Below are 27,996 nucleotides of genomic sequence, written 5' to 3' on the forward strand. Positions count from 1 at the left end.
TAAGTGAAAAAAGTATAATTAAAGTATTATTTTTTAAAGAATGCTAAAGTGTAGGCTACTTCTTTTTCACCAGGGTAACAGCAACTTTTTTTAGACTTATATATATAATTATTAACCAAGATACAGAACATAATGGAAAATTCATGATTTCTGATCCAAAACAAAGGGGTTTTATTCTCACCCTCTATTCAGCATGATGATGTCAATCATAGAGGCGATGGCCCCTCCCATCCCACAGAACCCAAGCGCGCGGCCGTCAATGGCACTGAGTAGTGCACGTCACCTGTCTCTAACATGTAGCTAGAAACGCTAACACGGCTCGAAATTCAACTCAGATAACCAACACTCTGGTCGCACTTGATTTTTGGTTGAGCCGAAGTAAAACTGCATATCAAAGATGTTCGTAACAGCTCGTAATCCAAGCCGAGAGACGTTGAGGGCAGAACTGACCGTGTGAATTTAACCGCATTAGCTAGCCAGCTAGCTGGGTTTACCTTTAGCTGCTCTAGTCGAGACGAGCTAATATCACCAACGTTCAAAATATCGATGTTTAGCGAGTGTGTTCTCGATCATAAAGGCACATTTGACGGCCGCCTGGAACGTGGCGTCTTCTGGAGAGGACATTTCAATCAGAGAAACGTAAGTCACACCACATTTGTCAGACTAACTAGCAAGCTAGCGCTATTTACCGGGATGGACGTGTTTTGTAACTGCTGCACCAAGGGCCAGTCTGTGAGCACGTACTTCTGCCTGCTCCAGGAATTTGAACTGTTAATGGCTGTGTCGCAAAACCTAGTAAATTACCAGTCTAGGTAGCATTTTTGGGTATCGTATGTTTTCGATTTTAACGTAAAAAGACGCTTATGGTGTCCCAGATGCTGTCAACGTGGGTAGCTCAATAGGTTTTGACACACAGCCCATTAATTCTGGCATACAACGCTCTTTCCAAAGACAACAACAGTCATGGCATTTAATTACTCATGGTTATTTTTAACGTTATAAGATGTAAATACAGGCTTTTTAAGTTATTCCTCCCCCAATCAGTGCACAAAACAAGGCCATGTCAGCTGGTTATGTGTCAGAAATGAACTAGAAGGCCTTATTTTAAACATATACGGTGTGTCATCTTTGTAAAATGCTTTCGTTTAATATAAATTGAATGAACATACACTCATGATGTGATATGCATGACTAGGTCTAGAACAGAATTTTTTTTATCGAAATTATATGCAATTTTTTTATTTATTGTAGCTTTTGCCCTTTTGATAGCATTTTTCAAACCCTGATTAAGTTTTGACCCTGAGTGTGATTGAAAATAGCTGATGGAAAGTTCATGGCACAAATAATCAAAAGTAAAATGAATAAGACTCTTTTCCAACAGTGCGTAGCCAGCCATTGAACGGCTTGTTCTGTGGCACTGGAAATCACTTGTGATGAAGGGTTGGTGTAAACTGTAACTATTATTGTATATATATTTATATTTAAGTATATCCAAATTTACCCACGTACATACAGTATACTACGTAGTGTAAACTATACATACAGTTTCGTTGTCTGTATTTTTTAAATCTGCATACGTCAGTAGCTGTTTCCATCCACCTTTTTATGCGCATTTTGGGATATCGCATAAAACGCTGAATGGAAACTCCAAGATGTGCATTTTATAAAAAAACGTATGCGCTCAAATGAGTAGAATACAATTTTGATGTGATATGAAAACATGCACAATGGAAACACTTTTACCCAATAAATTCCTTGATGTGCATCAAAAAAGACATGTGACTTTGCGATGGTATGGCATAACTGAACCAACCAGCAGACAATCTCGTTGTTTTGGTCAATTCTGTAATGCCTGAGCAAAGTCTGTCGTTAAAGTGGTTCAGTATAATTCCCTCCCAGAAACGCACAGGATTGCGTTTACAAACACCAGGCATTTAAATGCAAGAGAACATGACAGCGTTTATTGGGTTTCATCTGTGCGCCTTGAGGCGCAAGTAACTTATTATATACAAAAATTATTATATACAGTGGCTTCTACTGCTGCAACTTCCATTTTTCTTAGTGATATTTAGCTTCAATTTATCAGGAAGTGATGATTTTGTTCTCTTCGACTCACTGGATGGAAACAGTGCTTTATTCACAAATGTTTTATGCAATATTCCAAATTTGCATTCAAGTTAAATTCGCAACTTTGGATGGAAAACATAGCTAGTGATAGTTTTTATTTCGCCTCTAGAGGCTGCTTCTTGTATAAGTCGCTTTGGATAAAAGCGTCTGCCAAATGAATAAATGTAAATCTAAATAATATACTGTATAATGAAAGCAGTCCCTTCTCAGCCACTCAAGCAACAGACAGAACCCGGAAAAGGGTTTAAAGGGATATTTCACCCAAAAATGTAAATTCTTAAAAAAATATAAAGTCGTTAATTACTCACTCTCATGTCGTTCCAAACCCTTAAGACTTCTGTTCATCTTCGGAACACAAGTGAAGATCTTTTTGATGAAATCTGAGAGCTTACGGTCCCTCCATGGATAGCTAAGCAACTGACACTTTGATGCTTCAAAATGTTCATAAAGGGATTGTGAAAGTAATCCATATGAATTGAGCAGTTTAGTCCAAATTTTCTGAAGAGACACGATTGCTTTATATGATGAACCGATTAAATTTAGGCTTATATTCACATATAAACATTCATAAACACACAGCAGTTGTGGTAAACGGAAGCTCATGCAAGTTTGCTTGATGTGCGCGAGAACCAATGAGGTTCATTCTCATGTGTTATGCAGCACGTTTGAGCTTACGCAAGATGTTTGTTCTCACGTGTCAATCAGGTTCGATTGAGCTTCTGTTCATGTTCGCTGACCAAACTATATCTATAGTTTAACTGGCATCCAGTATGTTCAAGATATGTGCAACACCTGGGTAATATCTTAATAATTGCACAATACTGTCAAGCTTCTGGTCAGCAAGAATGCAGAAAAAAACAAAAAAACAACAGAAACTTGCAGACACTATTTCTGGAAGGATTTTGTAATCATTTTTTCACTTAAATTCATCCTTAACTAGGTATGAGTGAAAAATATAAGTGAAGTGAATCAGCATTTAATTTTTTGTATGATTTTAGCCAGTAGTCTTTTCATGTAAAACTTAGACTGATGAGCACCACTCCATTTTTGTCAAAGTAAAATTCCTTTCATGTTTACCCAAGCAGTAAAGTTTGTTTTTCACTGGGATTTTGGACTTATGCCTGGTGTGTACTGATGGTTTCATCAAAAGGCTTTTAAGGTCTTTGTATTCCACGTTAGTTTATAGGCTATGCAGCTTGCCACCCATGTATCACGCAAAGGTCTTCTCCTGCCTCATTCCCTAATGGCACCTTACACAGACATTGGCATGGGCGCAGATGATGCGAGGACCTAAAATAACTCTGAAAGTTTATGGAGTGCTTGGCCACTGATAATAGGCATGGTTTGTGAGAGGTTTGTTGGTTAATGGTAGTCTTGCCTTGGTCGGGTTTCTCAAGTAATAGGTATGATCATCACTGCTGCTAAGATATCGTTACCTCTTAAAATGGAATGATTTTTATGTAGCTGAAAATGAACATTCCAGGATCTGTTTGATATTTGTTTTCCTCAGGGAAATTAATGGGTAACTAAGGCAACTGGGATAAGGCAACTAAGGCAACTTTTCCCCAGCGCTAAAGCCATGCCCCCCAGAAACTAACTTGTATCTGAATGCAGATATGAGTGCTTGGCCAACACACTGCCAATGTGTGGCCCAATTAAAGTTTCTAGAAATGTCTGCATTAATGTACTTCCACAGAGTATCGAACCTTAACCTTAAACACTGGCATTTGAGCTCTTAATCATAAAAGTCTAGAGTCGAGAGCTTGATAGTATTCATTTTTGAAGGCGATTAGAACAACAGATATGATATCACTAAGCTTTGATAGTAGTTTACCTGAGATCAAATAGGCCGTGTTGATGTACCATTGTTTGCTTGATCTATCCTTCTTGAAAGCCTTTGCACAGTAGCTAATCAAGTACTGCATGCATCTCATGAGTGGATTAACAAATTGAGTTAGCTTGTTAACCCCACTATCTGGAATCCCTCTGAACCTTTAGGCGACCTGCTGATGTTTGCAAACTCTTTGATTAATGATAGGAAGATTACATTAGAAGTCATGTTGCACTCCTTGGATCCATATCTAACGTGACCTTGTACCAAAAAACCACATTGATTTACATTTTGCCTTTTGATTCTGATCCATACTGGCTGATCTTACTTCTACTCTACAGGTTTAACTACAAGGAGTCTCTGGAAATGTTGCAGTCCTGTAGGCTTGAGAGATGGGGTCTGGTTAATGAATGTAGGCTGATATAACAAAGGCAGTAGCTAACTGAGCTGCTAAATTTTAATTCCTTAAACTTTAAGACTCTTCCATTATGCTTGCAGTTACATTTAAAAGTCTGTGTACAAATTAATGGTTATGTTTGTTTGTAGTCTACAAGTTATCCTAGAACAGCCTTTTCTTATATTTGGACCAGAAATGCCATATTTGTGAGAATTGTTCTTTTTTTTTTAAAAAACTTGTTTGTTATTAATATCAAAATCAGTGTGTTATACCATTATTGGTTATATATTGCATTCTTATGGTGCTTTGAAAACGCTTTCATTGAAATGGTGAGATGAGGTCCATTCACACCAAAAACTAACTAATTATAATCATAACTGTATTAGTGCCAATAATAACGTTCTGTTTAATTTGAGTTTGCGGTGCAGTTATGTTGCTGCTTTAAATTCAGTCGGGCTGAAAGTTAAAGTTAAATGGATTCTGGTTAGTTGCCAAAGTTTTTATCATTTATTAGCCTAAAAGTGATTCCAACTATATTGTTCCTCTGTTATCAACATAGCTGTATTGTGGACTTCCCTATTCTCATAGAATTAGAATGATTATTAAAGGGATCATGACTCATGACATTATAAATCAAATTTTCATTGATCTTTTGACATGCTAGTGGTCTTTGTACCATTGAAACTTCCTGCAAGTTTTAGAGTTTAAAATGTCATCTTCATTGTAAACAAAGCATTTTATTATTCAAGCACTAAAAACATGGATATTGGGGGACTTGTAATGTCACACAGGCAAATGCATTTGCATATGTCTGCCTCCAGAGCAAGACATCATCGAGTAGTTATACTTAATCACACCATACGCCTACTGCCGTTCAGTCGCTTAACGGCTGACACTTGCCTACACCGGATGTCGAAAGCAGCAAATAGAACCCATTAAAAATAACTGACGCTGTCTACACTGGATACAGTATACAGACACCCAGTTAACCCTTGGTCATTCTAAACCCCAGGTAAATGGAATCCTGGGTTATCTTTATTCACGTTTCACACTGCTCATACTATGCCTGGAGTTAAAGTCCTTGTTTGAATAATAATAATAATAATAATAATAATAATACCTTTATTTTATATAGTGCCATTAAAAGTGGCTTTCTCAAAGCGCTTTACAAGAAAACATAACAGAGAAAACAACACATTTAAATACAAAAAATGCATATCAAAGAAATAGAAACAAAATAAAATGATTAATCAAGTAAAAGCAATCCTAAAATAGAATGTTTTGAGAAGAGATTTAAAAGTCACTAATGTGTTTGCTTACCTGATGTCAGCTGGGAGAGAGTTCCAAAGCCTAGGAGCGTAAGAAGAAAATGCTCTATCACCCCTGGAGCGAAGCCGTGTCTTAGGAACAACTAAGAGTCCACTCTGAGAGGAACGCAGATTTTGACATGGAGTGTAAGGCATTAAAAGATCAGTCAAGTACTGAGGAGCCAGATCATGCAAAGCCTTATATGTTAACATAAGGACTTTAAAATCCATACGATACCTGACAGGGAGCCAGTGCAAAGACTTCAAGACAGGGGTAATATGATCACCAGCCCTGACCCCAGACAGTACTCTAGCAGCCGAATTTTGTAAATATTGAAGTTTGTTGAGTAATGATTTAGATACTCCAACTAAAAGACCATTACAATAGTCCAGATGTGAAAAGACAAAAGAGTTTATCAACTTCTCAGCCACAGCAAAGGACAACATAGGACGTAAACGTGCTATATTCCTGAGGTGAAAAAAGGATTTCTTAGCCGTATTCTGAACAAAAGGCTCAAATAACAGCGTGGCATCAAAGATGACACCAAGATTTTTTATTTTTCCTTGAAACTCCAAGGTGACACCATCAACAGACAAATTAAGAGAACCACCAGCATTTCACAGTTGATGAGGAGAGCCTAAGAGCATAATGTCCGTTTTAGAGCCATTTAAAGACGAAAATTATTAGACATCCGATTCTTGATCTCAGTGATACAGTTGGAAAGATGCACAATGTCCACATGCTGACCTTGTCTTGAATGGATATAAATTCGCGGCGTCAGTGTTACTGACTGGACAAACGCAGCATGTGACCTGTTTATATAAAGGCTCTAGCATTGAACGTCCTTATTGCGTCCTCAGCCTGTCCAAGTTTTTTCTCCGAATGAACTTTTCGAACTATAAAGGTAAGAATGTCTCTTATTCACACCAGTTGTCGCATTTTCCATCGCCGTTTGACATTTTTCTTGTCATACACAGAAACAACTGTTTATATACATTGCGCGGTGCCCAAAGCACGTTTTATTTTATATATATATATATATATATATATATATATGTCGGTTTCTGAGCATCTAGTTGTAACATTCAAACACTGCGGCGTTTCACACTGTACACGTTTGGCACCGCAATGCGGAGTTAACACCACAAAAGTGGTGCTAACCCTGCTCCGGGGCAGGGTTTCACAACCCTGGGTAAAAAGCAGTGCTAACCCCGCATCTAAATTACAAGTGTGAAACGCTCCTTTACTCGGGGTTAAAAGCGGTGTTTAGAATGACGATAAGTGTTAAGCACATTGTGAAAAGCCCTGTAGAAGAGTAAATGGAAGCATACAGGAATGTTCGTTTTGACACGTCTTGTTTAAACGGCTTGGTAGTGGCTCTACACAGACTTCAGAAGGATACCAGCATCAGGAACAAGTGTATGGTTTATTTTTAATGGGTTGCGTCGGAGGATTATTCTTGCTCTGAGAATCTGACTGCCGATTATTTTGTAAACGAGGCACAGAGTAATACACAGAGTTCCAAAGAAACTTTTGTTGACAGATGATGAATGACGGTTTTATATGGGTAATATTTTCAAAACACAGACTCGTGTGTAATAGCATGTGGGCGTTGACAATGTTTCCTATGCAATGATGTTTGGCATTCATAACATTGGCTGTTTACTGACAATCCTTACAGGAGCTGCCCTCAAGGAACATTAAAATAATACAAATATCCATATCATGACCCCTTTAAAACTTTGTAGTTATAATTATTTTTATAGTTATCGTCCTTGGTGTGAACTGCCCTTTAGCCTGATAGTTTGGGAAGCCTTTAAATCCTTAAAAGTTTTGACAGTGTTTTTTGGACCTTGGTCCAAATGTCATTTGTAAAAAAAATAAATAAATAAAAGCCAATTCAATCCATTTCAAAAGCCAAAAAAAACGCTGAGTCAAAGGATTGTCATTTTTTCATTAGTTGCAGGCACTTGTCTTGTTAGAGTCTTAAAATACATCTCAAAATACACCTTTGCTCGTTTGTAAATCAACTGTAATGATGCAGCTGCTCTTGTATTGATGTAATAAGTTTGTTTGTCCTTAGGGCTCTATAAACAAGGCAACACAAGGCCAGTGCAGCAGTTTACAACTCACTGCCCGTTTAGGGGCTGTGACATTTGATACACTGGCCTTTAAAGTTTCACATGCAAGGAGCACATGGTGTGCGTGAAGCCTAGCAATGGATATGTTCACACGTTATTGTAATTGTCTCACAACTTTGTTCATTTCCAAACACTGCACTTTGCCAGCTGTTCCTAGTTCCCGTTCAATTAATAAAATTCAATGCTAGTTTTGTTTGTCGGCTATCTCACTGCACTTGCAATTCCAAGGGACTGGTCACAGGAAAGATGCACTGAAGTGCCTTGTTGAAGCTCTCTGTTACCATAGAAACCACTCTTAGCTGCCACTCCAGGCACTGTAGGCATGGAAACGGAACATATGACAGTGGTCCAATGGTTACATCATTGCAGTGCCATAGATCTCAGGAGTGTGTTGAACTGTTCTCTTCACTTTATTGGAATGTGGAAATCTTGAATGAGCAACCTGTCATCTGGACGTGTAACTCTTGAATGCAGGCCAACGTTAGGTCAGGTAAGGATCTTTTTATGGTCATAAACTGACTCACCATGTTAGCGAACGGAGCTGGTAATGTGGGATATTAATAGAATTCCTAGAGTCTGGCTGGCTAGGACTGCTTTAGATTTTGTTCCTGCTTGATAAGAGGCGTTGTTATGAAAATGTATTCTGGGTGACAGCCTGAACTGCCTGGTCAGTGCTAGCGTTTTTTTTTTTTTTTAATTCATTGGCCACAATGCCTTTTTCCTGTCTGTAATGAAGATATCATGATTCATACTGATGAAGGGGACGTGGGTGATGGTGGATGAAAGTCACTGTTGGGCACAGGTGGTCTGAAATAGAGAGTCGATGAGGACCAGGTTGTTTTTCCTTTTGTTGGGTCCCAACATTGAAATACTCTTCAAAGGTCTAGCCCACTTCCTGTCTCTACAGGATGCGTTTTATTTGTTTGTTTTAGTGCTTTGGCACAATGTGCCCTCTGGATCCGCACACATTCATAGGCAATGAGTTATTATCATCTGGGCTCTTTTAGTTTACTGTGATGCTAAACAGAGCACATGATCAAAGCATGGCTAATCTGGAGTCAAGGCACAGGTGCTGGAAGATGTTTTCAATTAAACACTATCATTTATACAAGTGCATAAGAAAGTGGGCTTCTTTATTTATTTTTTAAATTACTCTTATGTAATATTTTATGGGTTAATCCATCTCAAGTGGTCCAATGGAGATTGTTTGACTATTTTATTTATTTATTTATTTATTTTTACCTCTGTGAATTGGTATTGCAAAACCACCAGTTTATTTTTATTTTACTTGTTTTAACCACAGAAAATGTCTTTGTCATCATGGCCCACAACTAATTTTGTTTATACAGGGCTGTGCGAAAACCTCAATATCTCAGCTCAGGAAGGTTGTAGTTTTTTGTAACAAAAACTGATCCTTAGAGCACATTTCAAGGTACATGACCTGTACATACAGAAAAAAAAAAAAAAAACATTTTATGCATAAATTTTACACTCTTGTTTCTTAGACTTATCATTTAATGCCAAATGTAATGATCAAGATTGCTCAGGGTTCCACATTTACGGTCACTTTTTTTAGGGTGTACCCAGTTAAGCAAGCATACTTGCAGAACAATTCAGGTTTAAGACTTATATTAATTTGAGAGTGCAAGAAAGTGGCTTATTTATTTCCCTTAATTTAGGGTTGAATGACCATATTAGAGATACATGTGCGCTCTTCATGGTGAAGATGGTCCTAGCTTCGGCTTCCCATTGATGAAAACTTGAGAGGTTGAGCCTTAGCTGAAGGATCTGGGTAAAAGGATGGGGGTTTGTATGCAATCCTATCTGAGTTTATTTATAGTGCAGTAGGCGTGAGGTGTGGCCAGCTCAGACATGCTGTTATGTGACATCATTGCATACTTGCAGCTTGCTGAGCAATAGCGGGGTCTCTTTGGTACAGACAAGTATCCCCTATGTTTGTCATCTAGACCCTTTTACACTTTGATCATGTGATAATCCTCTTAACTGGATCCACAATTAAATTTCGCAACACTGTGAAATAATGGTGAGTAGAAGAATTCATCAACACGCTCCCAGTGAGACCACAAATTAGCACATAAACACCTTAAATGTGAAATCAGTTTTTTTTTTTTTTTTTTTTTTGTACACATGAACACACTTTCACTGAATGATTTGCTGGAATCACCAACAGCAGCAGTTGGATGAACGGTTCCACCAAAATATTTTGAGGAAACTGGGGGAAAATCATTTGTGTGCATAATTGCTTGAAATGTTTCTGTGGTTAGTTAGCTTGATTCTCCTTTGGCAGCTGTGGGACTTTTGCAGTCTTTACTGTCCTGATAAATGGAGATTTTACCAACGTCTACACGTTTTATATTGCGCCAGGGTTGACAGTGAATTGATTTAATTGACAATTCACCAGTTTTCTTATTTGTAAATATACATTTTTAATCTAGGAAAAAAAAGATCTTTGAACTTATCTGATGTTCTGTCACATATTAATTATAAGGGTCATTGAAGAATAAGGTTTTTAAAAGTGTAAAAAAACAGTGGAGATATAATTTAATTATAATTTACTTTTGAAGTTTTATTAAGTCTTAACAGTGAAATTATGTGGTTTTTATAATCATTTAACACTGCTTTTGTAATTTTTTACAAGATGGATAAAATTTGTCACCAAGAAAAGTGGTTTAACCAAAATTTTTGGTTTTACCGAATGACACTTTTGGCTATATCGAATGACGATATTTTCAAACAATGCTAACAGGCTGATATCTAGCTAGCAAAAGGACAATCAAAAATTTTATGTTTAGTATAAGTTTTTTACAACATATTCCACGTTTTATAGCGGTTGTACCGAATGACCTGATGTTTTGGGACATGCGTATGAGCAAGCGAAAACGTGAATTTTTCAAATAGTTAAAAGAGAGTTAGTTACTTTGCTTCATGACCATGTGGTCCTTCGCAGGTGTCTAAAAGATGTCACATCCTGTCACATGATATTGACCGGATGACTTGATCCAAAATGGTCCCTTTTATATTGGTTACTCCGAATGACATCAATGAAATTCATTTTCTCATAACAAAGCAATGACTTCTACATGTAATTTTAATACCAGTTTGCACTATGTTGATAAAATAATGCCAGAATATAAAAAAAATACATTTATTACATTTTAAGATATTTTAATCACAAATGAAATGGCTGTATTGGCCTTTGGATGGTTAATCCGAATGACCTTTTGACACTTCAAATCTTTAAAATACCTTTTATATGTTGCAAAATATAATTAAAACCTTTTGGATTCAATAAAAGAGATCTAGTTGTGCTACCTTAAATACTTTGGATGTCATATATTTGTTTGTTTAATTATTTTTAAGGCCTTTGGACAAAAAAATGACCCATCATGTCATTGACCCATGCATTTAAATTATGTATTCATTGTTAATCAGTTTATCCTGATGTTTTGCATTGTGACACATTAACATTGCAGTCTTTAAAAAAAAAAAAAAAAAAAACAAACTTCAACCACGTCTTTCTTTAATTTTTAATTGAGAGCTGTACTCCACAACAGAATCTATTCTTGTGTGTTTGTAATGTTCTTACTGGAGCCAAAGCAGCTTACATCTGCTCTGAAGGTTGTAATCTGCATGTTCACAGGGGCAGCCTGTTTACCATTACATACAGTCACACTGTAAAATATTTTTAAAATATAAGAAATATTTTAAAATATAAATATAAGTCATGACAACATATGTTTTTACATTAACTCATCAGTATAAGTTGAGCAATTTTCAGCTTTTTTTTATAAGTTATACAAGATTCAAATAATTGAATATATGACTGTTTAATATAATTACATTTTATTTTACATTGCAGTGTTTCATGCCCTTTTTTTACCACACCAAAATAAAGTTTTTGCTTATTAAATTAAATTGAAAGTGAGTTGAATGTGATGAGATGATAAAAATACTTTAATGCAAACATGCAGTGCCACCAGTGTAGTCTGATTAAAATGGACTCTATAAAAATCAACTCTTCTCGAAATAAACTCATGAAGTCATGGATTACTGGCTTGAATCAGTCTTACGAATCATTGAATGTACTCTGTGTACTGAATGTACTGCAACCCCTTGCTTTGTCATTCCAGACTTGAATTGAACCAAGAGCTGTTACTTTATTACGTGTTAAAGCTTGTGAGGTTTAAATCAATGAAAATACTTCTTACTCATTAGACAACATGTTGTTAAAGCTTTAACTATAAAAGATTGTTTGCCTTGTTGGAAAAATAATACTTGCATGTTAGTTTGATTAGTTTGGACCTGAATAGCTTATGCAGTAGTCAAATTTTCACAGTAAACTATTTGTGCCCATTTCGAATGGACTTGGAATTGTTATACATTTGTGTACTCATGTAATGTTTGCTGAGAATTGAAGCTTTAACCTGTGGACAAAAAGAGCTGTCGTGTGACTGATCTGGCAGGGTGGCTGACCTCCTTTCACCGTTGGCTGACTGTGAGCTCTGAGTTCCAGAACACTGCTAGCACTGTTGGATTAAACCTGTGATACAGAGGTCACCACGGCATGAGTAAATAGGGTCACTTTCACTCTACCCTTGTAAATGGATCCTTGAGTTTGTCTCAATCTCACTGAATCTGACCAGTTTCTTAGCATGTGTGGTTTTGCATGGCTACATAGGTTCTGGATTGAGCTCTCATATAGATGTTACTCACCAAAGTAACTAGCTGCCTCATCTCAGCAAAAGACAAGGGGAATTCTATTTTGATTTTTAAAAAAAATATATGATCAGATTTTGGATGTCCACTGTCTAGTGTGATTCATCTGGAAAGTAGAAATAGTCCAGACAGCTACATGTCACAGCTTGACTTTGAGTCTTAAGAGGTAGTTTATCTGAGGAGAGCAAATCCTATTTTCCTGCTGGGTGAGAAGTTTAATCTCTACAATCACTTCAGTGGCAGTTACACTACTGATGTTATGAATGAATAAAGGCGATCACAGAAGAATGTGGGGTTACCTGTTAACATGCAAGTAGTATGTCTATAAATGATTAGAAAGGTCTAAGGATTTATTATCAAATATATTATTATGATAAAATAATTTCAATAATTTCTTTATTTTTGTCAGGAAGTATACAAAATCAAAAATGGAGTACATGTATTTAATATGAACTACGTGCCTCTTATGCATCCACTGTGGAAAAAAAACCCTGTACACTTATGTACGCTGGAGAAAAAATATTGATTATATGTTTCCCTCAAAGTTCTTTAGAGAGGAAATATTTTTCCTATTTTTACCCTGAATAAGATTGAGTGAGCTTTACTTGGCGCTAAACATGTCTGTTTCATACTGGACGCCAGAGGGCGCCCTTGAGTAGATACTCCAAATATATGCAATATAACAAACGCTATTCCAGGAAATCCCCAATGGGCATCATGCTATTTCTGTGACTGAATAAAAAGAAGGTAGAAACACTTTGATTGATTTAAACATGAATAAAATAAACAGACGAATACAACAATATATGGTTTATATGTTTTCTTCAAGCCTTCTTGGGGTATTTCCTTAATAATAAAGTATATTTATAATCCAGTGCTAATCAAAATGCTATTTCAAACACTCAACTGACATTATGAAGTGAGTTTGGGGTTGTCTTTTGTTAGAAAAGAAGTTCATATATATATATATATATATATATATATATATATATATATATATATATATATATATATATATATATATATATATATATATATATATATATATATATATATGAACTTCTTTTCTAACTTTTCTAACAAAAGACAACATTTAATGTGTTTTTACCCCAAACTCACTTCATTCACATATATATATATATATATATATGTATGTATGTATATATAATATTTATTATATTTGATGTTTTTTTTTTTTAATGCAGTGCTCTCAGATGGAGCGTCATTTACTACTGATCACAGAGCAGCTCTTAAATAAATTATAATACACTATACCAAACAAATAACACGCTGTGTACATATTTATATAATTAAAAATCGCGCTCTTCCAGCATGGTATTAGCTTTGCTAATCTAATATAGATGTCATAATATTTAGAAGTGATAATGATAGGACGCTAGAACTACTAAGTGTATGAACCCGCGTTCCAAATCGTGATTTCGATTCAATTACAATTAATCGTGCAGCCCTAGCCGCAAAACAACAATGGCAGTGGACGGTGTCTGAATTAGGCCTGTCGCGACAATTACTATATCGACTTATTGCATGATGTAAAAATTAATTTCACAAACATTTTAGCCCATCGTGCTTCCTGTTTCATCTCGTCTAACTACTGTTTCAAGTCCTGTCCCTGTGTCACTAGAGACTGTACTGTGAAGACGCCTGTGGGTGTTCCTAGTGTTGTCGCTCTGATGTTATTGGTAGACTGCATGTCTAGCCATAGCTTTAGAAAATGCTGTCACAAATTAAATGTAGCATTATGCTGTTGGAGAGTGTTATATAAACTACAGCAGTGCTCAGTGCATTAAATCATTAATCAGATTAGTGATCGACCAATCAAGGAATTAAACTCAGTCGTACTGCCAAAAATGACTAGAACGTCATTCGAATTTGATAATCGATTATTTTTGTCCCTAATAATCAACTGCTCACTGCATCATAAAATTAAAAACACAACCATCAATGTGTTTCTCTATCCTGTCTTGCCTGCACTCAAGATGGTGATGTGCGAGCTCCACTTCCAGTCTTCACTCCTGTTGTTTGTAGCTTGTGAAATTCGCTGCTATTTTGCATTAAGTTAAACTTTTCTTAACTTTGTCACATGACTGGTCTCAGCTTTGTTCAATGCATTGAATAAATGCCATTGATTTCTATGATGAGAAACATCAGCTTCAGTGTTACCTATGTGACGTGTTGATCGTGTTGAGCCTTTTGAAGTGGCACTCAGTTAAATTAATTTAAACACCTTGTTTCATTAAAGGTGCTAAAGAGGATGTTTTGTTTTATACATTTTTGCAATATTACTTAACTGTCTTTACTAACTGATAAAAGACTATTTATTAGGTGCACTGAAATGAATAATATTAATATACATCATCTGTGCACGAGGTAGGGCCTTAAAAACATAAGCCAATCGTTTATGCGATCATCGCGTAAACGATTGGCCCTCTGGCTTGTCAATCACTGCCATGACCTTCCTGTTGCGAGAAGTGCGTGGCTGTGCTCTCCAGTAACTTTCCACATTCTACAGGTGCCGCATGCAATGTTTTTGTCAGGAGACAGGAGTAACAACTGCAGATTATGAGTTACCTGCGGTGAGTCCGACATAATTAATCAACTAACACGACACAGCGAATGCCGGTGTTAAACACTCGTGTTCCAATACTCGTGCATGAGTTTTGGGAGGCGTTCCCTCGAAATGAGCTGTGAAGGAGGGGGGTTGTTATTACGCATGCGCTCATTTCAAAAACTCACTAACAGTCTTTGGTTTCTCAGTCAACGAAAAGATCCTCTTTAGCACCTTTAAGTGTATTAAGGCATCTTTACACAGAAAAAGCGGCACAGAAACCAACTCTGAAGCGGCATAATACCACAAAAATGTGCATTTACACAGAACGTTTAATGCTGTTCTGAAGCGGCATAAATGCATTTACACAGGAATTAAAATGGCCGGGAAACAATGCTTTGAACATAAGTATTCCAAAACTAACAGTTTTAACAAAATTAATTTAAAAATAATTAAATAATAAACAATGAAATATAACTCGAAATAAAAAAAAATACAAAAATTTAAAGTAGTAAACTGCGTGCTATATCTCACGCTTTGATGTTTGTCGTAATAAAAATTGAACGATGTAACAAAAAATTATACATTATTACACCGGGTAGTTCACAACAGGGTTAAAAGAGGTCGAACTTTTTTTTTTTTTTTTCAAAGAGACAGAAACAACAAATGATGCTAGCATTTGCGTGTATCAGGCAGCAGCAGATCACCAGATAGACCGTCGTGTGTGGGTGAAATATCGTCCTCAAGGAGATGATTTTTGGAATATAATATAACAGTACACAATCACAGTGACGCCGATTGTGTTAAGCATTTACCTTATCTGAGAAAAATGTAGCAGCGCGTTGATCTGACAGTCTCTTCATGGGAAGATTATAAACGGCGAAAGCCAATTGATGACACACGACGATTCTCTGCTGTTATTTTGGTGGTTTTGCTTCACGATGTGAGTACAGGACTCTTTTACTTCGATGCCCCTTGTTGGAAGACATTATTTTTATTATTTGCCGTAAGTTATATGTTTCGTCTCGTGCTTCTTGAATCTCGCGCCGCCTGAGTTGACTGGAATGCTTTTGGTTGTCATGACAATGACGTAGTTTAGAGCGGCTATATTCCGTGTTCATTTACACTGAACCAGAACAGTATCAGACTCGCCTTTGATACTAGGAGGCTGAGGTGGGTCAGACCCGGCGTATTTTAGGTTTTCTTTAACACGGCATTGCGTCTTTACACTGAATTCTGAGCAGGTACAGACCCGTTTCAGAACAGCCATAAATCGGCTGTGTAAAGATGCCATCATAAACCTTTTTTTTTTTTTTTTTCAAAAGTTATATTTATGGGCTTTTTGCCTGTATTCGGAGAGGACAGTAGAGAGCAGACAGGAAAGCATTGGGTGGAGAGAGGGGGGCAGGATCGTCAAAGGACTTCGAGATGGGAATCGAACTCGGTCGCTGTGAACGACTTTGCTCCATATGTCGGCACACTAACCACTAGGCTATCGGCGCTGACGTATTATAAACTGTTTAATGACTCGCTCATAAAGACAGTCCCTTGCCACCATCTACTGGCTTAACAATGCAACTTCACTGACTGACAGCCTGTCTAGTGTGTGCAGAAACATGCGCTAGTGCTGATACTTCTGAAATAGCAGCACTTTTGTAATGCCTCTTGTCCAATCAGATTTGAGAATTTAGAACTAGCTGTTATAAATATAATAGCCTAACATGCTTATTTATATAGCAAAATAATAATATGGCGATAATATCGCAATATTGAGCCACTCAAAATCACTGCAAGGGAAATTCCTTCAACAGCCCTAGTCTGGATGTTTGTTAAAAGTATAACAAGCAAAGCTGTTTCCAACTTTTTTTCCCTCTAAGCGAAGAATAAAAAAAGAACTTTAAATCCCGTTCAGTCTCTTGTACTTTACCTGTGGACAAGTGTGAGCATGAACAGTAAAGGCCCCGGTACACTTCAAATGAAATTGAAGAACGAACTGATGTGACGTAATTTCGAACAAAATCAGGCCAAAACGAAGTTCGTTTTGTGTTCTTTTTGGAAGTTCGAAACGGCTTGCCAAAGCAAACTTTCGGGAAAAGTTCACTCCAGCTGCAAAACACCTTCGTACTACCATTGGTCTGTGACGATAACGTAACAGGAGGTGTGCGCTGAGGCTCCACCTTCATTCGCGTGGGATGCGTCCTTGACTCATTTCGTGTGGTAGCTGCTTTATAGTACAAAATGAAGTTGTGCTTGTACAAAAATGAGGCACTAACATGGTTTTTCATGTTTGATACTGTAAAGCTACTTGATTTTAAGCAATCTATTGAATAAAGTGCTACATGAAGACGTGACGTGACTGGAGTGCTAATTTGCAGAGCTCGTGCTAACATACTGATGTTATTATGATCGGACGCTTTTCTTATGCTTTCTATAATAAATGCTTGCTGTTTTCTCATGTTTGTTGTGTTTATTTTGTTACTGAGAAGAAAGTGCACGGCACATATTTACATATTCATCTAAAAGTCGATCACAGCAGTGTGGGCGGCGTCAGATGGTCGATTACAGTATATCGCTGGTCACGCATTTCGAACTTCATTTTACCCCTAAACGAAGAACGAAAAAGAACTTCGTTTGAAGTATACTGGGGCCTTAAGTTCCTGGCTGCAGTTCACTTAATGGCCGCCAGTGTCGCTAATAACAAGGGTTTCTGAATTCTTTACATAACCCCTTTAAATATTGTTTGAAATGTTCTGATTCTTTATTGTTTTTTTTTCTTCTAGATATTATTTTCACTTTATTCAGTTTAAAACAATCATTTATTTGTCTTTTAAACCTATTTTTGTAATGTAATTCAATACCGTGATACTTTGAATTTGATCAACTTTTCACTGTATATGCATGTTTATCTGCAGTCAGTGCAGACAAAACAATGGAATGTTGTTGACTATTTGTCAGTGTTATTTTGTAGCTCCCAGTCTTTCTCTCTCATCACATACAGTTCAGTCAGCTAAAAATGCGTAAGGCATAATGTACAGTCAGCCAGTCATTATCAAAAAATAAACCCTCATCAGGTGGTCAGGAAGCTAATGTGAAGCTGTGGGGTTTACTTTTTACCATTTTGCAATAATGTCCAGATGAGATGACTACATTATCCACCTTACTACACTTCTACAGAGCAAATGAATGCACAAGAAATATTGTACAGTGTGTAAAATTGGTGAAATATACAGTTTAACTCTATGCAAAAATATTTGATTGCAGCATTTGAGTGAAGCAGCACTGCTCTTACAGAGCCATGTAATATGTATTTTTCGGTGGCCAACACTTGAATAGCAGTGCAGGTTACACTGCTATAGCAGTAAAGCAGCCCTACATAGGCAATTGGATTATCTGGGCTGCAGTTTGTTGATTTTCAGAAGCTACGCCCACTCTGTAGCTTCAGGGCCAAGAATCTCTACATGTTTATTTCACTCAAAGTTTGTTGTTAATAGAAATCCGTCTATTGAGCACTAAGACTAAACCTTCCACATTTGTGTTCAATCAGCAGTGGGTGTTTTTGGAGCATATGTGCTGGGTTTTTTCCCTTCTAATTTTAATCTTCATGTCTGAAGCAGCTCTATTGGTGTGGTGTTACAGTGTTGATGCAGTGTGAGGGGATGCTTATTGTTAGCTTATGCATTTAAGCTGTAGATATTGTATGTTTCTTTTTGTCCTGCACTTCCCATGTCTTTTTCATACTGTCTTCAGTGTTTGCTGTCTACCTACTCAATGGTTGTTTCTCTGTCTCTGCAGACTGTGGCCTGAGCCATGGGGGCGTTCCTGGATAAGCCCAAAACTGAGAAGCATAATGCTCATGGAGAGGGGAACGGCCTGCGTTTTGGCCTCAGCAGCATGCAGGGATGGAGGGTGGAGATGGAGGATGCGCACACCGCAGCTGTAGGTCTGCCGCACGGTCTGGACGACTGGTCCTTCTTTGCAGTCTACGATGGTCACGCTGGTTCACGTGTTGCTAACTACTGCTCTAAACACCTGTTGGAACATATCATCGCCGCGGGGTCGGCAGATGAACTGCGGAAGGCCGGCGCTCCGGCTCCTGAGACTCCAGCCATAGACGCGGTCAAGAGGGGTATCCGCGCTGGCTTCTTGAGGATCGACGAGCACATGCGCAGTTTCACGGACCTGCGGAACGGCATGGATCGCAGCGGCTCCACAGCGGTGGCTGTGCTGCTCTCTCCGGAACATCTTTACTTCATTAATTGCGGGGACTCTCGTGCCCTTCTTTGCCGCAACGCGCACGTCTGCTTCTCCACGCTGGACCATAAGCCCTGCGACCCACGAGAGAAGGAGCGTATACAGAATGCAGGTGGCTCTGTGATGATCCAGAGGGTTAACGGATCGCTGGCTGTATCCCGAGCACTGGGTGACTATGACTACAAGTGTGTAGAGGGCAAGGGTCCCACAGAGCAGCTTGTGTCTCCAGAGCCTGAAGTATTCGAGATTGCTCGGTCAGATGCGGAGGATGAATTTGTAGTGCTGGCGTGTGATGGTATCTGGGATGTGATGAGCAACGAGGAGCTTTGTGCCTTTGTGCGATCGAGGCTGGAGGTGACGGACGACCTGGAGAGAGTGTGCAATGAGGTCGTGGATACTTGTCTACACAAGGTACAGTTCTCTCACTTGTGTGACAGCTTCTTATGTAGCATGAATGTTTTATTCTCAAGTGAGATTATTTTCTTTTTTCTTCTTTCTTCTTTCTCCTTCAGGGAAGTCGAGATAATATGAGTGTTGTATTAGTCTGTTTGCCAAATGCACCCCAGGTGTCAGAGGAGGCGGTAAAGAGAGATGCCGAGTTGGACAAGTACCTTGAATCACGTGTGGAAGGTGAGAAACAGAAGAGCTCATTGGTTCGCCACACGATACCTATTTTGTCCACTGCAGTTTGAGAGCATTCATACATCTGTTCCTGGGCACTCGGCTTTAAAACCTCTAGATAGCGCCTGCTTACAATTCCACCAGTGGAGCCATATTCACGAACAAATAGTTCAATATCAATCTGAAACATGTTTGAAACACTGCCCTCTATAATTTACAGCATAACAGAAGAGCAAAATGGGCATAACCCAAATATAGCCACATAAATCTGAATTGGAATTGAATCAAGAGCTTGTGAAACTGAATCAAATTGGTGGTTCTATATTGAAATTCCTAAATAATATACAGTGAAGGTTGTTGTCTTGCCAAGAGCAGTCAGTGCTTTTCTCTGAAAAAATCACTTAAGACAAGTGAAGTTAGTTTTGAGGAAAGGTCAAGCATTTTTGTTTGCAGATGCCACTTGCTTTGAGATATTTTAAGTTTCCAAATATTTGAGGCCACTGTATAACAGTCCAGATTAATTCATTTCAGAATATATGCATTTTATTAAAGAGAAATGTCCTCTTCCCCCACACTTTTTCACTTGTGATCTTGAACATACTATCCTGTCTCCACACCCTTTCATCTTCCTCTTTTTCTAGTTTAATATCTCTTGATAGCCTGACCCCGTTTCTTTTCACTTTTTTTCCTTTTCCACTGGACTTTCTTTCTGTATTGGACATTGGACATATTCTTGCACGTGGTTGTTAGTTTTTGTAGGGTTTTGGAGGTTATGTAAACTCTTGGCTTTGAGTTTTGGGCAAAGGTTGAGGTAACGTTGTTGTAATGTTTGGCTGGGTGCTGAGAGGGCCTGAGGGAGTCGTGCTCTGGTGAGGAATGTGCTGGCTGAACATCTAACTGGCAACAGGCCTAGAGCCGCCCAGAGCAGCCCAACTGGGCCACAGGCTTTCCTTCTAGAGTCTCACTCTTGTCTCTCAGTGTCTCTGTTGTTTCTTTCCTCCTTTCTTTTTTTTTTATGTCCTTCTCTCATTTCTCTTTTTCCAAAAAAACAAAACAATAAATGAATAGCACCCATGCTCTACACTAGTAACCATAATGCATTGCTCATTTCTCTGTACACTTTATTTATTAGGCAAATAACAAACTGAAACAACTAAATAGTCTTTATTCACACATAAAATTATATATTTTATTTTTGTTTTGTATGGCATCCATTGGCCTTGATAACAGCTTTGTTTTTATGTACCTTTTCCACAGTCTCTGTTGCTATTGACTTCCAAATAGTTTCTAGTTGTTACCAAAGACTTGCTTTTGATTAAACTTTTGTGCGATCTATTTTTGAATCCATTAAATCCCAACAATGATTATATTTTAGCATTCGAAACACTACTGTGACGAAAGATCTTACACATACTGGTGTGTATTAACCATTACAGAAACATAAAAAAAGAGATTTTGGTAATCACCAGTACTGTTAGTTTAGAGCAGTTGTGGCACAAACCTTACACTGGATGGTGTTCTAATAAATTTAAGTATTGTACATGAAGTCCTGTACATTCATTGTAGTGTTCCATTGACTGGAACAGTCAAATAAATATTTAGCAAGCTTTAACCTGTGGTTTATTCCTTTCTGTTTCTTAATCAGAGCTCATAGAGAAATCAGGGGAAGAAGGTGTGCCTGAGCTGGTGCATGTCATGAGCACCCTGTCCCAAGAAAGCATCCCTAATCTCCCACCAGGGGGCGGCCTTGCCAGCAAGTAAGTAAATATCACGGTTACAAACCACACAGAGGTTCACACCTGCACAAACACGTTTACAGGACACAGAGTTATGTGCCTAATGTTAAAGGATTTGGAGTGCTAACACAACATTTGCAGGTTCAGTAAGTAGGCTTGACCCAGAATACAGCTTGACTCTTGCTCTATAAATTTTTTGCATTTTATTTTTCTAATACGTCGTCTGCTTTTTATTTATTTTATATTTTTTTTTGCAGGCACAGTGTTATTGAAGCAGTGTACAACCGGTTGAACCCCCAAAGAGAAGAGGATGGTGTGAGTATGAATAGAGTCTGGCTTTTTAAAGGTCTAGATCCTCCCGGTGTGTTCATAGCTGTACTTTTAGCCCCTGGTCTTACCATTAAAAAGGTAGACGTTTAGAAGTGTTACCTTCCCCCTTGACCTTTGGATTCATCTCATCATGAGACGTTGCCTTGTTCTGCACCTCCCTCACTGGATCCCGTTTTTACCTGGTCTTAACAACCTTCAATCAAAAGTTCACTCAGTGTTACTTACTCTCCTCAGAGTATTTGCTCTCTCCTTCCCACTCGCCTGTTCACAATTTATTTACTGCAGAGTGTAAAACATCCTGCTCAAATCACAGCTGTAATGAGCTCATTCAAATGATCCTCTGGCCCAAAGCACAGCGGTTGAGATCACCATATCACAAACACTCCTTACATCCCATCAAGGAGATGAACTGAGAATTATAAGCTTGTAAGCATGATGAATCAGACATGATTAGTAACCTAATAAGTATGTTATTTTAATAGCTTATAAATAGGTTTGCTAATATGCCATTAGGAACTCTTCAGCCATGTCTCATGATGATGATGATGATGTCACTACTCAACGTGTCATCTGGCGAAGCTGCACTGGGGATTGCATGTTGTAAAGCCTGCAGTTGTATATCTGTCTTGTTGTTGTTTGTGTGCGTGTGAGGCAAACACCTCCAGGAGAATGTGTTTTAGTGTTTATTTAGTGTGACACATTCTCAAGTATTGGTCTGGACACCACTGGTGTTTTGATCCAAGTGTGTTTCTCCTACTGGACATCCAAAATATATGTTGTGTGTGTGTGTGAGAGAGAGAGATAGATGGAGTTCTCTACGCTCTTGGACTCTCATTAGGGTTGTCATGATACCAAAATTTTCAGTAGTTGATAACGATGCCTGTCAGATTTCAGGATTCTTGATAGATTTTCGATACCACAGAAACAACTAATCTATTGAACACAATTATACGGTGGCCCAGTAGTGCACAACACAACGAAATTAAAAAAGCCAACATAAGTTCACAACACAACGAAATAAAGCCACAACGCAACGGAAACAAGCCACAACACAACGGAATAAAGCCACAACACAACGGAAATGCTCCCGACCACTTGGGGGCTCTCAGAGCTCGTTAATATTAGTATTCCTTGCCACTGTTCTATAAAGTTGACAGTCTTACAAAGATATCAACACCATGATTAATTTTAAGTATGTAAACATTGTATATCGACATGAAATATTAATTAAAAATTAACTACGTGCACAATAGCTTCATATTTATACTTGTGAATGATTTGACGCGATACAGCGCATGATGAAGGGAACATCCACCAATTCCACCAAGTGGTTAAAACGTATAATTTGTATTCATTACAATGACTTTGTTTTTACATTTAAAAACAGACATGTTTAAATTCCAAAGCTTGTTAGTTCCTGTTGGTAAGACTGACAAGCTTTGGAATTTGAATATGTCTGTTTTTAAATGTTAAAAGTAATTTTAATGAATACAAATTATACGTTTTAACCACTTGGTGGAATTGGCAGACGTTCCCTTCATCATGCGCCGTGGTAGCGCGTCAGATCATTCACAGGTATAAATATGAAGCTATTTTGCACGTAGGTGATTTTTAATTAATATTTCATGTCGATATACAATGTTTACATACTGTTAAAACTAATTGTGGTATTGATATTACTGCCGACTCTATAGAACATTGGCAAGGAAAACTAACTTTACCGAGCTCTGAGAGCCCCCTAGTGGTTGGGAGCATTTCCGTTGTGTTGTGGCTTTATTCCGTTGTGTTGTGAACTTATGTTTGCTTTTTTAATTTCGTTGTGTTGTGCACTACTGGGCCACCGTACAATTACCATTCAAAAGTAAAAAAAAAAAAAAAAAAAAAAGAAATTTAAATATTTTGTATTCAGCAAGGGTGCATTAAATTGATCAAAAGTGACAGTAAAGACATTTTATAATGTTACAAATGATTTGTTTAAAATAAATGCTATTCTTTTGAACTTGCTGTTCACCAGAAGAGTCCAGAAAAAATATACCAGTCTCTCCCCCCCCCCCCCCCCAAAAAAAGAAAGTTAAGTGGCACAACAATTGTAATGATATTTCAGAATATTGATTTTTTTTTTTTTTTTTTTTTCTGTATTTTTCATCAAATAGTTTCAGCCTTGAGCATCAGTGACTTTTGCAAAAAACATTAAAAATATCAGGAACACTTTACAATAAGGTTCATTAGTTAAACATTAGTTAATGTTTTAACTAACATGAACTAACCATGCGCAATACATTTGTTACTGTATTTACTAATCTTCATTAACATTAGTTAATGAAAATAGATGTTTATTGTTTGTTCATGTTAGTTCACAGTGCATTAACTAATGTTAACAAGAGTTTAATAATGTATTAGTAAATGTTGAAATGAACATTAAGAAAGATTAATAAATGCTGTATAAGTGCAGTTCATTATTAGTTCGTTAACTAATGAACCTTATTGTAAAGTGTTACCAAAATATCTTACCAACCCCAAACTTTTGCTTTCAAGTACAGTTCAAAAGTATTTTTCAAGTAATTAAAGTTAACATTATTAAAGCTGATTATTAATAAAACAATTTTCCTGTCAGTACTGTTTTGATTAATTTTATTATAATAGAAATCAGCAGTACTATTAGACAGCATTTACATAGGTTTTAAATTTTAGTATCAATTTGGTACTTTTGACATCCCTAGGCCTCATCAGCTAGAGATGTTTTGTTAGCTTATGAGTAGTCTAGATACTTGTGTTTCTCAGTGATAATATTTTTCACAGCCAGATGAACATTTAGCAATCATATTCTTGATCAAATGGATGTAGTTTACACACAAACATAAAGTATTCATATCTTGAGCACACCTAGTTTGAGGCACATTAAGAGTTAATACACATTAACAGAACTAATGATGTATATGTTCACCCTTTGATTAATGCAGCCCACCTGTTTCATTTGGTAAGTTGATTACTAATTGATACTAATGATTTCTGCAGAAAGAGCAACTTTCTGCAAAAGAGTTTGTTTGAAAATTGTGACAGAACCTCACTCCACCCCATGTGTACTGATTTTATGAATGCACTGATGATTGAGGTGGGAATTTTCCATTTATTTTATTGCTGGTTTGCCGATATCTGTGTTAGTTTTATGCAGTTTGCAGTGTGACCAAACTCCTGAAGTAGTACGATATTGCACTTTAGCTGTTAAATATTCAAGCCCTGTAGATAATCCACTTAGTGTGTTTTACATTACCAAAGCAAAAGTGTTCCTGTCAATGAATGCAGATGACTTGTTTAACTTGGATTTCATTTCAAGTCCTGCACATGTATGATCTGTGGCATGAAATGGCTTACCTAGATGTGTTCTTGAAAAGTAATCATTTAAGAGAACAGAAATATCATTCACTAATCTCTAATCGGCCATTATACAAGGGTCTGGATCAATTTTTCCACAGTCTTTCATGTTGATGCTTTGCACATGCATCCTTTTCTCTGTGATGCAGATGTGTATCTTTGGCTTCTGAGAAGAGTTGAAAATATCACAGTGGAGGAAGAAACATCAAAATAAAATCTCATTATCCCAGTAATTTTTTATTTTTTGACTCATGTCTGTGCCTTGTACAACACAGTTAATTCTTTGATCTTGCAGTGTAGTAATGATTAAATCACAGGTTTTCCACTCATACAAATTAAATATTAGACAAGGAAACAAGAACTTGGCAATTCTAGTTTCAAGGTTCAGTATTGACAGTAAAGGTTGTAGTGGAATATGGGAGACCAGGGGCAAGTCGCCCTTCGCCAGGAGTTTGATTGACAGGCAATCTGACCAATCATAAAACAGAATCCAATATTTTGTCCGACAAACAAACAAGACAGAAGTTAGTAGACTTGAGTTTGAAAAATTGTGTGTATTGACGTCTTTCCGCGGTTAAAACGGCATACCTTCTGGTGTTCATTCATGTTTATTTTGTGCTATAACTAGTAGGATGACATGATTTGTTCCTGTGCCGCTTGAACTGAGGCGCTCCAGCAATCTGTCACGAGACTCATGACACATTAGAGAAAATATTGAAATATTGAATTTGAAAGCTGAGACTTTGTTTCCAAAAGTAACCTGCTCTGTCTGTCGCCGCGTTGTCTGTGTCCTCTTTGCTCTGCGATGTATTTTTCTTTTAATTGTATAATTGTATTTTATTTAACTATCCCAATCACTGTTACATTTGATGGTTACATTCTAACTTCCTGTATTAGATTCAATATTATGATGTAGCCTTTCTCATTACTTTTAGTAAATGTTTTCATAACAGAAGATTGCAGGTAGATTTGGTTGATTCTGGTAATGCTGATTTGATGCCTTTTGCCAACTGATGTTTTTTTCTGTGTGGTTTCTCTGCAGAGCGGTGCTGACCTTGAGGACCCGTGGTAGTCGTCCCACCTGAGGGAAGAGCCCCTTTTCTACACAAGGCATCAGTCATGTTTCTTTTGTTCCAGTGAAACCAAGAGATTCAACGGACAGTCTTTCAAGAGTCACAACACAATGGAAACACAGTACAACCAAAAGCATTACAAACACTTTTTTTCTAATACATGAGGGAAAGAATGGAGTTCCAGTTTTTAAAAAAAAAACAAAAAACCTCAAACACAAAAATAACAAAATACACATCATACAATAAAAAAACTTTTTCTCACTTTTTTTGTGGTGGCTGTGGGGGTGTTAATTTTGAAACCAAGGATGTTTTGCGGGATGGACCCATGTACGTGCTGTGGTGCCTTTTCCAGTCGGCTGCAAATTCGAGTGAGGTTTGCTAATGCCAGATGCCCCAAGTCCAGGATACAATTGATAAACTTGGCTACGTGAGACCACTGCAGCCCCTGGGATGGGGTTATGGATCATCACTGGGTTTAATTGAGGATATATTTGACTGATGAATGTGTGTGGAACATGTTTTAAAGAATTGCTTCATTACTACATAACCTGCGTGGAAAGGATTAAAGCTTGTTGGCTTTTTGCACCTTCCCTTCCCTCCTCATGAGCGCTGACTGACCTGTAGGTAGAACCTCGGACTTGACTCTGCTTCTTTTTGCAGGTTATCATTTGATTGGTTGTCGAAAGCTTTTTAATCCTGCTGTTTCAGAGAATATAGAATATATAGAGGTAAATATATATAAATTCATATATATTTTTTATTTTTCCCAAGTTTGATGTCTTTGTCGCTTATTGTGTGAAGCAATAGAGTTATGTTGGTGGCAGCCGATGAGCGTGCCACGTTGTGTGAAATACTTTAGACACACTGAGATCGTTCATGTACTTGTGTAACCCAGAAACTGTGGGTGATGTTGGATAAAAGGGATTGTAACTGCCCACCAAAGCCACGCAGCTTTTCTCAGCTCCCCCTTTGTATTATATCTCAGTCTTCTCTCCTTATCAGCCCTCACTTTAGAATGCAGATGTGAACTTACAGCAACCTGCCTTTTTTCTTCTTTTTTTCCTTCAAAGTATATTGTAAAGTGGTGTTTTTTTGTTTTGTTTTGGTTAGCTGAACATGAAAATACTAGCTTTGTGATGAATTCACAGATTATTTTCTGTTTCATCATACAAGTGTAATGTTGGTTTTGCTCATATATTTTCAGCAGTCCATGGACAACAGTACTCATTGGCCTCAGAACTTGAAAGGTGATATTGAGCAGAACAATAAAGCTACAGGAAAAAGCAGTCTTGCTCCTTATGTTTAATCACAGTGATTAATCAGGCCTAATGGCTGAGACACAACACTTTGAGTTAACAGTAGTTCCATGTTCCAAGAGACTGGCATGGAAAAGCAACCAATTGCAGGTTTTTTGTTTTTGTGTGCGCTTTAGGGGTCGATAGCGCAATAATAGGCTGGTATGGAAAGAAATTATTTCAAATATTGGTGTTCTCAGTGAAAGGTTGT

The 27,996-nt window shown here is 37.5% G+C and overlaps 1 protein-coding gene across 3 annotated transcripts; it reads left to right on the forward strand.

Annotated features, from left to right (window-relative positions):
* Nucleotides 1-234: 234 nt before the first annotated feature.
* Nucleotides 235-27,776, forward strand: ppm1ba (protein phosphatase, Mg2+/Mn2+ dependent, 1Ba). Of its 3 annotated transcripts, XM_048204605.1 has the most exons (7): nt 235-639; nt 18,900-19,769; nt 19,871-19,988; nt 21,625-21,736; nt 21,973-22,030; nt 25,006-25,022; nt 26,460-27,776. In XM_048204605.1, coding segments are annotated over exons 2-7 (1,161 nt in total). In that variant the 5' UTR covers nt 235-639; nt 18,900-18,914; the 3' UTR covers nt 26,461-27,776. The 3 variants fall into 3 exon arrangements, with proteins under 3 accessions (XP_048060562.1, XP_048060560.1, XP_048060561.1); XM_048204603.1 differs by lacking the exon at nt 25,006-25,022; XM_048204604.1 differs by lacking the exons at nt 235-639; nt 25,006-25,022 and adding an exon at nt 7,710-8,294.
* Nucleotides 27,777-27,996: the final 220 nt, after the last annotated feature.

This window comes from Megalobrama amblycephala, linkage group LG10 (genome assembly GCF_018812025.1).
Source record: "Megalobrama amblycephala isolate DHTTF-2021 linkage group LG10, ASM1881202v1, whole genome shotgun sequence".
NCBI classification, from domain to species: Eukaryota; Metazoa; Chordata; class Actinopteri; order Cypriniformes; family Xenocyprididae; genus Megalobrama; species Megalobrama amblycephala.